Source organism: Palaemon carinicauda, chromosome 31 (assembly GCF_036898095.1).
Source record: "Palaemon carinicauda isolate YSFRI2023 chromosome 31, ASM3689809v2, whole genome shotgun sequence".
Classification (NCBI taxonomy): domain Eukaryota; kingdom Metazoa; phylum Arthropoda; class Malacostraca; order Decapoda; family Palaemonidae; genus Palaemon; species Palaemon carinicauda.
The window spans coordinates 12,059,130-12,074,792 of NC_090755.1; the positions used below are offsets into that span (position 1 = coordinate 12,059,130).

The window sequence follows — 15,663 nt, forward strand, 5'->3', positions numbered from 1 at the left end:
GCCAGAAGTAGCACGCAGACTGCCTAGTGTCCGAATACTACGCTACATCTCTATATCCCCATTCACTTCCTCCCTTGATTTACCATCATCCTCTTCCCATACAGGTTCTCACCTTACAAACTTGATAGGTTCTAAAAAGCTGTTCGTAAGTCAAATCTTATTAAATTTTACCCGAGGGTAGGCCTAAGGTAACTCCCATACCTATGATTTCCAGCTACAAAAGTCATTGCAAATGTATTTTTATTTACTGTATTAAATGATATAATATTGTTTTATTACATCATTTCTTTATCTTATCTTTGTTATTTTCAGTGGGATTTGCGTTTGTATCTCCGAACGTTTGTACGTGTTGAGGACCTTCTGTACTTATTATTATTATTATTACTATTATTATCATTATTATAACAAATATCATTATTCTTTCTGCCAAACTCAACAAATATTCCGAGTAAAAACGTGGTCAGTATTAGATTCAACACTACATTTGGTTTGTCCCATTCAAAGTTTGAGTGAGTTGCGGCTGAAGGTAAAGTTTAATGAATCCCTTAATAGAGATTTAGCTAAGATTAGTGCATGGTGCAAATTATGGGGTATGAAGTTGAATCCTAACAAAACTCAAAGTATGACTGTAAGTAGGTCAAGGATGGTGGCTCCTCAACATCCGGACCTCAGTATTGATAATGTTTCTTTAAATTTGTACGACTCTTTTAAAATTTTAGGTGTGATTCTCGACAGCAAAATTATTTATTGAGAAACACATTAGGTCTGTGTCTTCTTCAATTGCACAAAAAATTGGCTTATTGAAAAAGTCTTCCAAGATTTTCGGTGATCAATGTATTCTGAAGAAGTGTTTTAATTCTTTCATTCTACCTTGTTTTGAGTATTGTTCTCCTGTCTGGTGTTCAGCTGCTGATTCTCATCTTAATTTGTTGGACAGAAACTTACGGTCTATTAAATTTCTTATTCCTGATCTAGATATTAATCTTTGGCACCGTCGTTCAATTAGTTCATTATGCATGTTGCATAAGATTTTTCATAACTCTAACCATCCTTTACATTCAGATCTCCCTGGATAATTCTATCCTGTTCGTAATACTAGGCAGGCAGTTAATTCTAATAGCCAGGCCTTCTCCATCATGAGGCTCAATACTACACAGTATTCTAAAAGTTTTATTCCAGCTGTGACCAAGTTGTGGAATGATCTTCCTAATCGGGTAGTTGAATCAGTAGAACTTCAAAAGTTCAAAGTAGGAGCAAATATTTTTATGTTGACCAGGCTGACATGAGTCTTTTTATTGTTTATATATGACATATCTGTTTTTGACGTTAATAGTTTATATAGGACATAACTGTTTTGACGCTGTTACTGTTTTTAGAATGATTTATTGTTAATTTATTCTCATCATTTATATATTTCCTTATTTCCTTTCCTCACTGGGCTATTTTTCCCTGTTGGAGCCCTTGGGCTTATAGCATCTTGCTCTTTCAGCTAGGGTTGTAGCTTGGCTGGTAATAATAACAAATAATAATATCTAATTTCCACAAAGCATCATTAAGGGATCTGTTATTTTTGTTCCATGACAGGACTGTTGGCTTTCAAAATACGAAGATAAAATATCCAAAACACACTGATTATTGCCATACCTAAATGAAAATGAATTTGCTGCCTGCCTTATAAACAACTTAGGACCTATCTACAAGTGATGTGATAATAATAAGGTGATTCCTCATTGAAAAATAGTGTACCAATGCTAGTGTTCCTCCCCTATGATTCACAGTTCATAATTACCACTGCAAATGAAGTTGGAAGGAAGTTATGTTTTTGCCTCGTTTTGTGTGTGTGTGTGTGTGTGTTTGTGAACAGCTTCCTGGCCACAATTTTAATCATAGAGTAAGTCAACTTGCAGGGATTAACTGTTATATAAAATACTGGAAATGATTAAATTTTGCAAAGTCAAGTTTAAAGGTTAAGGTAACAGTCAAGTAAAATGTCCAATTCACGTAATCAGCCATTAGTTTGGACATCGTTGTCACATAGACTTCAAACTTGGTTTATATTTGAGTGTATGAAAATCCTACCCAATCAATACATATTAAGGTCAAAGGTCAAGCAAAGATCAAGAAATAAGCTGCTGTGGCAGCGGTATGCTCTCTACTAAGTGCCCCTCTTGTTATAATTGTACCTAATGATTCCCGATATTTGACATAAGTTTGTTAAATTTGACTCAAACACTTTCTTCATTGATTTCATTCAACATTTGAATCATGTCCCTACCAAACTTGGTAAAGTACTGTTGCAAAGCTTCAATTATCCACAGAGCTGATGGCTATAGTCCAAAAGAGTAGACGGTTTTCCCCACTTTGGCAGAATACAACTAGAACCTTTACCTCCATATGTCATCTCTAATATGCATTTGTTAATTACTGTACTGTATATATTGCAACAGAACTCCAGCCTTAGTGTTCATGCCCTTGGAAATGGGCTTATGCAGGTAGCTTTGCCAATAGAGTCCACTTTCTCTATAAGTCACCACAATGTTAAAAATATATTCAGTGCAAGAGGCTTTACCTCTGCAAAGCTATGGAACAGCTTTACTGCTAGCATTCAATTTTGAAATAATAATTATTATTATTATTATTATTATTATTATTATTACTAGCCAAGCTACAACCCAAGATGAAAAAGTAAGATGCTATAAGCCCAAGGGCTCCAACAGGGAAAAATATCCCTGTGAGGAAAGGAAACAAACGATATTAGAAAAAAAAAAAATATTTTAAATACAGTAACATCATTAAAACAGATATGTCATATATAAACTATAAAAAACTTATGACAGCCTGTTCAACACGAAAACATTTGCTACAAGTTTGAAATTTTCAAGTAGTACTGATTCAACTACCCGATTAGGAAGATCATTCCACAACTTGGTCAAAGCTGAAATAAAACTTCTAGAATACTGTGTAGTATTGGGTCTCAAGATGGAGAAGGCCTGACTATTAAAATTAACTGCATGCCTAGTAATATGAACAGGAAGGAACTGTCCATGAAGATCTGAATGTAAAGAATGGTCAGAATTATGAAAAATGTTATGCAACACGTATAATGAACTAATTGAACGATGGTGCCAAAGATTAATATCTAGATCAGGAATAAATAATTCAATAGACTGTAAGTTCCCGCTTAACCTCCCTGCACACCAATACCATCACTTATTACTTTTCCAACCAGTCCTCTGTATATGCAAACATTTAGTTCTTGTCGGTTTGTTTTGCCATTCGTCATTCATTTGTACTTGGATTATTTTCCTCCCTTTGATATTTATGACACATGGTCATCCTGCCCTTTTGGATGTGTTCTCAAGTTGTTTGCTGATTTTCCCTTCTCTCATGCTTCTCGTTCAATTCTTGATTAACAAACCCTTGCCTATCTTCTCTGCAAACAAAGGAACAACTCATCAGGTGACGAACGAGGGCACCAAAGGGGGAGAGGATATGTAACGGCTCCTCACATTTCCTTTCCCCTAGTTGACTAGACTTAGTAAAGTCTGTTGCGGGCGCAGATATCTATGGTTATCTACGGGTACGTCCCTGATTATATGCGATATCTTCGGATAGTCGTTCCGGGGTTTAGAACCCTGTGATACCTGACGGTAATTCTCTTGTGATATCAATCGCAGAAATATTATACAGTAGGAAGCTGCCGAAGGGACCTCCCATCAGGATGACATGGCTATCTCACCCAAAAGTAGATTTTTCCTACGTCAAAATCCATTTATTCCTATATCAATCTTTCTGCCACCTACGTTACTTTCTGAACTAAACCATACGTAAATGTGTTTGCTATACTGTATACTATATTTGTTAATGTATTCATTTATATTTTTTGTCTTTATCAATATGAAAATGTTTCTGAGATTTTTATTTAAAATACTATCACAGTAACTTGGGATTACATTTATTTGGTTGAATAGACTGTATTTGGTATTCTAAATATTTCTATAGACTGTATTTGGTATTCTAAATATTTCTATAGACTGTATTTGGTATTCTAAACACTTCTATTGACTCTATTTGGTATTCTAAATATTTCTAGAGTGTATCTGGTATTCAATAGATTGTATCTGTTATTCTAAATATTTCTATAAACTGTATATGGTATTATAAATATTTCTATGCACATCTTTCTCATCTTCAAAAGGCAATCACAAATGACATCTGAATTGCAACTTTCATTTGGTCCTTTTTTGGATTGTGAAAAGAAAAATTTGGAAAATATATTTAACTTGAGGAGTATTGTATAAAATCCAAAAGCAGCATTTGATCAATCTATTACACTATTCTATAATATAGTGAAATTACTGCAGCATTTTTTTATAGTCAAATATTTCCTTTTACTTCTTACTTTCACTTTCTGAAGATTACATCTTTATAGGATTTTTGCATCAATTCAGTGGCAATTTGAATAAAGTAAATTGTATATTACTTGATTTTCATTACCAAGAATCAACTGGCTTATTTCAGCATCCCAAAATATACGTCTTTCACTGGCTGTATCCCCTATAGCTTGCAGCTACATTTTAAAGAATTACTATTGATTCATTGTAACTTCTTCTCACAGATGACATGGGTACCTCATTTAGCTCGCAGCTACATTTTAATGGTGTTGAGAAAATAAGAACATTGTAATTTATTTGCTGATGAACTTTTAAGGACTTACTATTGATTCATTGTAACTTCTTCTCACAGATGACATGGGGGAAGACACAGCATCAAAATGTAGCTGTAGGGCGAGGCGGATTCAAGAGATATAATTGCTCGTATTGCTCGTATTCCTCTCATTTTAAAACTAACTTGGAACACCATGTCCGAGTGCACACGGGCGAGAGGCCTCACGCTTGCACCTTTTGCCCGGCTAAATTTACTCAGAAAGCGCATCTCAAGAGACACTTGTTCGTCCACATGGGGGGAAGCCAATGATCCAGCAACACTACCTCGACTGATGCGGTCATACACAAACGTTCATTGCCGTAAGAGTAAGATCTGACTGTCTATTTTCTTTTAGAGAAATTCTCATTCTGTTGCAATCAGGACAGTAGAGGACTGATGATTTATTGCTTTGCAATTATATCTTTTTCAATAAAGTGCAGTGTACAATTTGGAGGAGTATTCTTATCATCTATACATATCTTAATCGCATGCAGAATACATTTGTGCATTTCATGTTAGTTTGCGTAAATCTATGAGTACAGGAATTAAACTTTTATTGTTTAGCAATTCACAAAAATGTACAGTTTTCCCTGATATTTCTTTATTATGTTTTGCAATATTTGAAGTGCCATCCACCGAGTAGTCTGCAACTACTCGCACTTGTCCACTGCTGATTTAATTTTAAACACTTGTTTTAACACCTTATTGTATACGCACGAATTAAATTATTAGAATTATTTCAAGTCTTTATTACTACCCTTCCTAGGGGCTTTTTTTTTCAAGTGAGGTACGTTTTTCCCCATAGAGCTACATATCTAATTATCAAAATGCAGAATAAAACAATTTTTAATTGGGCCACCCTTGTTCATTACAGGTTTAATTTTCCAGCTTAGGGTTATAGTGGCCAATGTAGTAATGTACTTGCCTGGTGATCGTCAGGCTAGGGTTCGAGTCCCGCTAAAACTCATTAGTTCCTTTAGTATCTGCAACCTCAACATCCTTATGACCTAAGAAGGGGGGGGGGGAGCCTATAGGTCTACCTGTCAAGTCATCAGCAGCCATTGCCTGGCTCTCCCTGGTCCTAGCTTGGATGGAGAGGCAGCTTGGGAGCTGATTATATGTACTATATATATGGTCAGTCTCAAGGGCTTTGTCCTGCTTGCTAGGGCAATATCACTGTCCCTTGCCTCTGCCATTCATCAGTGACCTTTAAACCTTAAATCAGTCTTCTTTCATTTTGTTAATGTATAACTGAAGTCCGCGATATAACCACATTAGCAACAAATATACATATACAGTATTGATGAAATGAATCTACTCATACCGTAATACTAAAATTCAATGAAGACAAATCATAATAATTATAACTATTTGAGGAAAAACCCAGTTTCTTCAACAACTTTGAAATTCCATTTGTCCTTTCAGTGCCCTATCAACAGAAAGATAACTATCCTTATGACAACATTCAATAAGATAATACTCAACCAGCAAATAGGACAAAATAAAAAGCCTTTGCAGAATGACAACAAATAACTACCAATTAAATACTGTTTACAGTTCCCTTTGATCCTACATAAGGCTAATTCCCAACAATTCAACTATACGCCATGAGAAAGAAGATTAGAGTGCTAGTATTCTCTCCCCCCCCCTGGTTACCAAAATCTTTCATTGTGCTATTTATAACCGAACAAAAATGTCAACATATTGCAAAGGAATCGTTTAGTTCTGTTGTTGTTCAGAGCCTTTCCTGCGCAGCATTTGTGATGTGTTTCGGACACCACAATAATTGTCTTCTTCGCCACTGCATCTACAACTACAATTCACGAGAGGCTTTTGGGCTCATAAATCCTTCAAACAATACACAAATGTACTTGTCTTTGTGGATTCCAATATATTTTAAGTAAAGAGGGGAAAGGCAATATGGAAGGGATGTCTTTATCCATTTATATAGAATTAGCCAGACCCAAAGAATTACTGAAGTGATAGGAATAAGGTATAATATAATTGGTATGTTAGCCACAGTTAAGTCATATGTTGAAGAGACAGATTTGTGTTACCATTAATTCTAAAATTAAATTCCCAATTTTTTTGTTTTTATATTAAATCTTCTATGAGCTATCTTTTATATTTTGTCTAGGATTTTTTGGCAACATCTCAGGAGTTCCAGTCCCTCCCACACTCATTAGTTTCTTTAGTGTCTGCAACCTCACCATACTAGTGGGCTAAGGATGAGGGGTTTGGGGGAGCCTATAGGTTTACCTGCTAAGTCATCAGCCACCATTATCTGGCCCTCCTTGGTCCTAGCTTGGTTGGAGAAGGGCTTCGGCACTGATCATATGTATATATGGTCAGTCTCTAGGGCATTATCCTACTTGCTAGGGCATTGTCCTACTTGCTAGGGCAGTGTCCTATTTACTAGGGCAGTGTCGCTGTACCTTGCCTCTGCCATTCATGAGCAGCCTTTAAACCTTAAACTGTATGTGTTTTTCAAAGTGACTTTCTGCATGTGCCAAAAGAAGAGAGCTATGTTTTCAGGGTCTTTTTAAGAACATTACGTCCAATTGAAAGTGACTGCATGAGCCAAAGAAAAACATCAATATAAACATAATTCCTTCTTTATTCAATCAGGAAAACTTATGTATTACTGGAATCAATTTTCAATAATATGCTCTTTTAATACTCTAGAATAATAATAACATTTATGATTGTTATTGCCAAAGATAGCACAGTGCTGAAACTTATTCCTTTTCCCTTTATATCTTCAAAGTTATTACTAAACTTTTTAATTTTCCTATTGGTTGGCATATAAGTTAACAATCTTAGGTTGATACTGTATTACAGTTATCATAGGAAGCAAAAAAAGAGGAATATATAACGTTTCTAATAAATTATTTGCTATCGATAGAAACCGTGAGATTTCCAATATTTCAAAAGATCGTAACAGTTGACAATTTTTTGAGAGAAAATCTGAAAACTTTCAGCTACGATACGTCATTTGATTCTACCAGAGATAAGACTAAAATTTCCCAGTAAGAATATATTAACGTAACTCACATAATCTACTGATTTATTGGCAATTTATTTTGGAACCTGAATCTTAAAAGATGATGATGGTCAAGATTCGTCATTGCATAGCACATTCTGAAAGAGAGACCTTAAAACTGCAAATGGGTTGTAGTCCACTCAACCAGTTTCTAAGTAATGATTATTTGCTAGAAATAAAAAATTATGGAATAATTTGCTCATGTCTAATTTATTAAAAATAAAATAGTATTTCAAAGGAAAAAAAAAATGATTGTTACAAATCCTCAATCATTTCTAGGAAGAATAAATTTCTTACAATCTTCTAAGACCATTTCTCATGTGTGTTTAGCCGTCTGTGGCACGGGTTCAAATCCGCAGCCGACCAGTCAAAGAGGCGGACACTTTGCTATCCGTGTAGACACCTCAGGATTATGTATGTAATCGATGTATAGGTTTGCTTAAAGCAAATGGGTTTTACAGGCTAATACACACACAAAGCCACTCCAATATCTAAAAATAAACACAACAGACACCTCACACGTCTTGAAGTGTCGACCTAACCGCGCCAGGACTCCTCGCAGCTGGGAGGAAGGGCACTGGTGACTGATATAACACATGAACATACGTTACCGGGGTCTAAGCGATGTCCGGCAGTGTAGCCGATCGAGACTACAATCTAACGAAAAAGGCAAAGCAAAGTCCTTCAAGAAGAAAGCAACTGTGCTTGCCCACATAGAAATGGGGAAAAAGCACGTTAATAGAAGAATTTTTAATGTCTGTTATATTTCACACACTGTCAGTAAAAAGCATGGGAAATGGGTGACCTAAATCATCTTGACAAAGGTATAATGTTTTGGGGTATTATTTCTATTCTCAACTGGTCTTCACATTGCTCTTAGGCAATCTCGTGTTCCATATGTTGTGATTGTGTAACATATTGTATGATTCCCTTTGGTCTAAATGTTGCTGATGAATTTTCAGCCAAGTCGATCTGCTGCATCATGTTTCGGATGACAATGCGCTTCATTCACCTGAAAGCTGCCACTAGCTCATCACTGGTCAACTTTAGCAGGGGAGACGTAAACGCCAGGTCCTTATACTATCACAATGAGTCTTATTTTCATTTGTTTTTTTCCTCTTATTTATTAAGCATATCATTGATTAGACCATCTTGAACAGAAAGTTAAAAGGCCTGTTCATCTTTTTCCTCATGCATAAGTATCACACTAGGTTTAGACTGTTTTTGTACCAACTGATTTCCAGCAAATACACGCACAATGAGAAGGAATCGAAGAACAACCGAAGTGATAGCAAAATTTAGTACAAGGTGAGAATTACCTTAAAATACTTGTGTTTAAAATTATCATCGTAAAAATCATCCTTGGGTCTTTCAGAACTATAAAGATAGTACGGTGTTTCGACTGGTACGGCTTTGACTCTAAAAAAGAAGCAGCTGCATGGTAATTTTCTGTACTGTAATCCTGACTGAACTTGTGGGTTGTGTTTTGGTGTGAGAAAAGTTTACCATTCTCTATCAACTGTCTTTGTTTTCCTTTCTTTCTTCGATAAATAAATGTGTGCTTCTTTCAATAACTTAGTTGAAAATATATTTCAGTTTGCACTTTTTACTTTCACCTCTAGTAACGATATGAAAACAACATATCAATTTGCATATATTCATGTTCAATAAACGCTTTACTTATTTACCAAGAACATGCATGTATGCCCAGATAAGAGTAATTTGTTTTCTAATAACTAGATATTAAAATTCAAGATTCATGCTTTTATATTCTAAATATAAGGCTACACCTTCCTAAAATCACATGAATGAATGACAACAAATTTCCCTCACAGGTGGGACCAGAGACGACTCATTACACTCTGGCGGTTAGCGACGGAAGCAACACCAAGATGTACGGGTGCGCGTTCTGTTCCTTCTCGACCCCGAACAAAGGTAATATGGTGCGCCACACGATGGTCCACACGGGGGAGAAGCCCTACAAGTGTCTGTATTGTCAGAGCACGTTTTCTCAGAAGGAAAACCTGAAGGTTCACATCAGAAAACACACCGGAGAGAAACCATTTGCTTGTACTATGTGTTCGTACCGAGGGGCTAGGAAAGACCACTTGCAGAAGCACATTTTCAGCAACCATTCTAAAGATTTACCTTAAATTTAGTGCCGAAGTGAAAGAAGATATAATGTACAGACATCTTTAGAAAACGGTGTGGTTTTGTTTTTTAACAAAACATTAATATGTGCACAGATTTGGGTGAATACTATAGATAGTGACGAAACTTAACTTGAAGTGGTTGTGACCATGTTGCATAAAACGTGCTATTTTTCATAACATGTCTCAAGACTTTGAAAAAGAAGAAAAAACTTTCAACGCATACATTATAAGTAAAATCATCAGTTTCTGTCTCGAAATCATCTAGGAAAATAAAGAGAGTAAAATATAGAGCTTTAATCCCTAGGTTCTGTTTTCTTTAAAATAATCGGAGACGGAACTTTAGCTTTAAAGGGATTTTGACGAAGGAAAAATCTATTTCTGGGGAGCAAACTTTAGCTTTAAAACAGTTTAACCAAAGAGAAACTATGTTTTGAAGTGAGACTTTTGAGTTAACGTTGAAATTAGGAGTGATAAGATGCATAAAAGACCTTTATTTAATGTCATTTTCTCTTGTGCTTGTTAATGTTTATAATAAAAGAGAGAGAATACCAAAAAGGCTTTGTTTAACCTATTCGTCGAAGACCCACACAAATAATATATTCGCGGCCTTCGTGTCTAACAAACGACTTTTACAAAAACCTTGAAGTATGGCATCTACACAGACAAAGCTGAAAATATGATAAAAGATTTCTAAAATTAATAATTGGTCTCCATTACATCCTCCCAAGCTTTTATTTCAAAACTGAAGACTGCGTATAATACCCTTTAACTGAAATAGTGTGGTTTGCAGGGAAAGTATTAATTTGATTTTACTGGTAAACTTGGGGGGAAATGTAACAGTCCTTTTATTGGTTATTATCTAATGTAATTAAGGACTATTATTTCTGAAACCAGGTTATGTTAACATTATCTTAAGGAAGTATAATGCTAGGAAATGGAGCCTTTTACATATCCTTCCGTTTACTTCTGAAAGGAACCTCAACGCAAGCGCTAGGAACTCATTTTCAGTAGAATTACATAAGGTCCTCAACTTACAAACTTAATTGGTTCCAAGAAGCTTTTTGTAAGTCGAACTGTTTGTAAGTAGAATTTTGTTATATTCTGGCCTAGGGTAAGTCTAACTTGAATCCCATGCTTATGATATACAGCGACAAAAGTTGACAAATAGTCGTGTTTCATATGAAATAGATATCGGGGCAATGATGTATGGAGCGGAGACATGGGCAATGAAGACAACAGAAGAGAAGAAGCTGGATATGGCAGAGATGAGAATGTTGAGATGGATGTGTGGGATGACAAGAAGAGATAAGATACAGAATGAGATAATTAGGGGTACCACGGGAGTTAGAAAACTACTGTATCAGATAAGATCCAAGAAAGGTGGTATGGTCATGTCATGAGAAGAGATGAACAGTATATTGGGAGGAGAGTGATGGAAATGGAGGTACAGGGAAGGAGAAGGAGAGGGAGACCAAAGCGAAGGTGGATGGACTGTATCGAGGATGACCTTCGATCAAAGGGATTAACCGGTGATGAAGTGTGGGACAGAGGTAGATGGAGAACGCTAGCCAGAAACATCGACCCCACATAAAAGATGGAAAAGATGCAGACAAAGAAGAAGAAGAAGAAGAAGAATTTCTTTATCTTATCTTTATTTTCAGTTGGATTTGTGTTTGTATCTCTTTAAGTTTGTAAGTTGAGGAACTTCTGTACTAGAGCCTATATTAAAGCAAATTCTAGAAGTGCTAGTGTTCGAGCCTACTAAGACCGCCTCGCTTCCACCTGAAACGGGATTCAACTGTTCATTGATGCTCTAAAAGATATTTCAACTCATTAAGAATCAGAAGAGTTCCTTTAATAATATAGCTAAAAGTTGTTGACCATAAGAGCATACTTTAGCAATTGGAGAGACGAGGATCCAGTCTACCATATCGATAGATATCAACCATCAGTGGCCAAACCTAACATGAGACCTCCTCACTTCCACTAAGCATGATTCAAACTTACAGCTCTTTGAAGCGTTAAAAGAACTATATTAAATCATGATTCCTGTTCTACAGGTATTTCAAGATATTTTGTCAATAAAGTACAGTAGCTATCAAGAGGTTGATCACGATTGCCTAATACATCAAGTGGAGGAATATAACAACCCAAAATAACAAATTTGGGGATAATTTGTATTTTTCCTAGCATACAAACCTGGAGCTATTTATAGGGGTTATTACTTTCAGCTTCGCCGAATGTAATGACCACTATAAATAGCGAAGGGTTTGTATTTGCGCCGGAACAAATAGGATGCGATTATTCAATTACTTTTCTCCAAGGCAATCATAAAATATGCCATAACATTCATATATGAAATAAGAGGTTGTATATGAGCACATACTTCAGGGAGTGGAGGGAAATTAAGATCCTGTCTAATATGACAGTCTTGAGATCTAGGGGTCTAAAAGAGCAAAACAGATTTTGTAAATAGGGTTTGCACGACAGGAGGATCTGAAGTAAATATAATTTGAGGCTCTAAGAGAAGATCTCAATTCTGTTATGCACTGTGTTCCATCAGAACCCTTATTTTAAAAGTTAAGCTAGTATTCAAAACCAAGGAGATTAGGCTATACTTCTGCTGAAGCCCAAATACACACAGGCGTTCTTGGATTATAATAAAGAAGCTAAAGATGACAAGAGCTTTTAAATATCATCACTATTAAAAAAAAACTTGTTAATGGCTGAAATGGCATTATAATCATTTTCCCAGCTATAAACAAATATGCTTGTCTTCTCTGGATTTACTTTTATACTAAAAAGGGATTTTGACGAAGGAAAAATCTATTTCTGGGCGAGAGACCTGTGCCACCCAGTGAAATGTCCTTTAGCATCATTTCTGAGGTATATAACTACTAAATAATACCAGAGAGAAAATTGCATAGGAATGCTAGGTGTGAACCCAGCTCGCTCACCTGAAAGGTGTCGGTATAAGTAATATGGGCGTGAAAATCACATGCAGAGGTTTCGAACCAATTAGATATCTCCTCGTCAATATCCCCCCAAATCAAGAGGAGCCATCCCAAGTCCACCACAGACTGTCGCTACCCACAATCCTACCCATGCCAATGACGTCACTCCTCATTTAGCATCACTCTTGTTAACGCTGTGTTTTTCGCTGTGCCCTTTTCTTGGATTACAGAGGAGGCTCGAAATCGGGACACATAAATCATGTGATGTTAGCCATTTTCTCCTTGGCAACGTCCAACAAGTGGCATCTTTAGCAGTCCATCTGGCGGGAGTAAGCAATGTAGTGGCAGACGCTCTGTCCAGAACGACTCCGCTAGAGTTGGAATGGTCCCTGGACCTCAAGTCATTCAAGTGGATTCTATCCCAGGTCCCGGGCCTTCAGGTAGACCTGTTTGCAACAGAGTCCAATCACAAACTAGAGTGCTACGTAGCTCCAAACCTGGACCCCTTAGCCTACGCCACAAACGCATGTCACTGGATTGGAACATTTGGGAGAAAATCTATCTTTTCCCTCCAATCAACCTATTGATGAAAGTATTGGACAAGCTTAGATCTTTCAAGGGGCAAGTGGCTCTAGTAGCCCCCAACTGGCCTAAGAGCAATTGGTTCCCTCTTCTGGTGGAACTGGGTCTCCGCCCCCCGCGGATCCCCAATCCAATACTAACACAGACAGTACAAACTTGCACTGTGTTCGCTTCCTCAAACGCTCGGAGTGCCCTAACTTTATGGACTTTATGAAATTCGCGGCCCAAAGAGGCGCAGATATTGACCCTCAAAATACTTTATTTTTAGAATCAGATAAGAGAGAGTCTACCCTTCGTCAATATGACTCGGCTGTCAAGAAACTCGCCAAGTTCTTAAAGGACTCAAAGGTTGAGAGAATGACCATGAACCTCACAATAAGAAAAATCTATTTCTGGGCGAGGAACCTGTGTCGCTCCATGAAATGCTCCTTAAAGCACCATTTCAAAGGTATAAATACTGCTAAATAGACCAAAGAAAAAAGTTGCATGGAATGCTAGGAATATATCCAGCTCACTCACCCCTAAGGGGTGTCGGTATTAAAACTGGGGCGAGTGATACCACTATCAGAGATCCCTTTCCAATTAGACTTCTCCCTCCTCAAAATACCCTGTTACTACAAGGTGTCGTTCACTACAGCTACTGCCTCCCCCACCACCACCACTACCTAACCTTCTCCCAGCATTCCTTGTTAACATAAAATATAGTTTTTTGTTACATTTGAAACTTCTAATTTGGTCAGCAACTATCAAAATATATTTTCCAATAAGAAAACAGTGATAATTTGCATTTTTTGCAATGACTTCAGAACAAGATACAAACAGAATGTGGATCATGAATACCCAGAAAATAACTCCGTTAAACAATCTATGCCGTAATTATTAACAAATCCAGAAGATGTCTGTGGCAATCACCAATAACCAAGGTAAAGCATGATCATCAAACACAGACAAAAGTTGGAGCACCTACATACACCGTAGTTACCATTAGCAGTTAGTGTGTCTCAATACTATACTAAAAGGCCGAGTCTTTTAAAAGGAAAGAAAACGGGGAATTTTGTAGCATTTCAGGGTAAACGTCAATATAAACAACCTCGAAAAATGAAGCAATATGAACACCAGATGAGTACAGGATATGAACAATCTTTTGCATTATTTAAATGCTATTAATTACTAACTTACTTTTAGTTATACAAAAAATTACAGAACGGTAATATCTCGGAGATCAAACAACAACAGTATAAAGAACCTGTATGGAACATGAAAAAGGCAATAGAGTCGATTTACGTGTAGATCTCACGCAGTTTAGGTCTGCAAAATATTATTCCAATGCCTTTCTTCATTACCTTCTTTTATTTCAGTGTTTTTTGTATTTATCCATACAAAATGGGGCTTGGGCACTGATTATATGCGCATATGGTCAGTCTCTAGGGGCATTATCACTGTTCCTTACCTTTGCCATTTATGAGAGACCTTTAAACAGGGGTGGGTTTTTTTCTTGTCACATGTCATGAAAGATAACTATAGTACTTAATTCATTTAGTCAAATTCTGTTACTGCAAAAGTCGGAGTTTCAAGTTGTCTCCTTTGGAACTCTTTCTTTTACATTTGGAAATTTTAATCTGATTATCAACGATTTGAACGTACTTTCCATTAGGGGAAAAGCAAGATTTTTTCCTTCCCCGAAACGAACATCAAAGAGTGCGAATCATAACTGCAGATTGCAAAGAAATAACAGCCTTGTACACTCTATAAATAATTCTCTTGTAATATCACTCGCAGAAATATTATACAGTAGGAAGCTGCCGAAGGGAACTTCCATCAGGACGACATGACTCGAGCCCAAAATTATAAACAAATCCTAGAGAAGACATCCCTTATAGTAACACTGTTAAGAACATACTCAGAACAGAATAATGCACAGTCAACCTAAATAAGTCAAGATCGACAAAGAAACTGAAAGAGAAAAGCAGGTACAGCGTACCAACAATGTCTATATTGCCATTAAACACCAGAGTATCTCAATTCTCTACTACAGGCCTAAGCCTATTGAAAGGAAAGAAAAAGAATTCTTTAATCTTTTTCTAGGGTAAACATCAATATATGTCAATCTTCAAGAGAAAAGCAATATAAACATCAGCTAAGTATAGAAATAAAAAATGTATTGAAATTCCATTTTCTATTTTTATCATGGCTTGAAATGTTATCAAAATAATTATGTATGAGT

At 36.4% G+C, this 15,663-nt stretch overlaps 1 protein-coding gene and 1 long non-coding RNA gene across 7 annotated transcripts in view; one reads left to right on the forward strand and one right to left on the reverse strand.

The window, feature by feature from the left end:
• The window catches only part of LOC137624289 (zinc finger and BTB domain-containing protein 7C-like), a 175,020-nt gene that overhangs the window by 130,681 nt on the left and 28,676 nt on the right, over nt 1-15,663 (forward strand). The window contains exon 6 of one of the 4 annotated variants that reach the window (XM_068354849.1): nt 9,586-10,288. The exons of 2 other annotated variants lie outside the window; for them this stretch is intronic. In XM_068354849.1, coding sequence (XP_068210950.1) covers nt 9,586-9,903 — 318 coding nt within the window. In that variant the 3' untranslated portion in view covers nt 9,904-10,288. Of the gene's footprint in view, nt 1-4,746; nt 5,445-9,585; nt 10,289-15,663 lie in introns of those variants that run through there. One more of the 4 variants, XM_068354856.1, reaches the window with a different exon arrangement.
• LOC137624291 (uncharacterized) overlaps nt 1-15,663 on the reverse strand; it is a 195,575-nt gene that overhangs the window by 88,994 nt on the left and 90,918 nt on the right. The window lies entirely within an intron of this gene.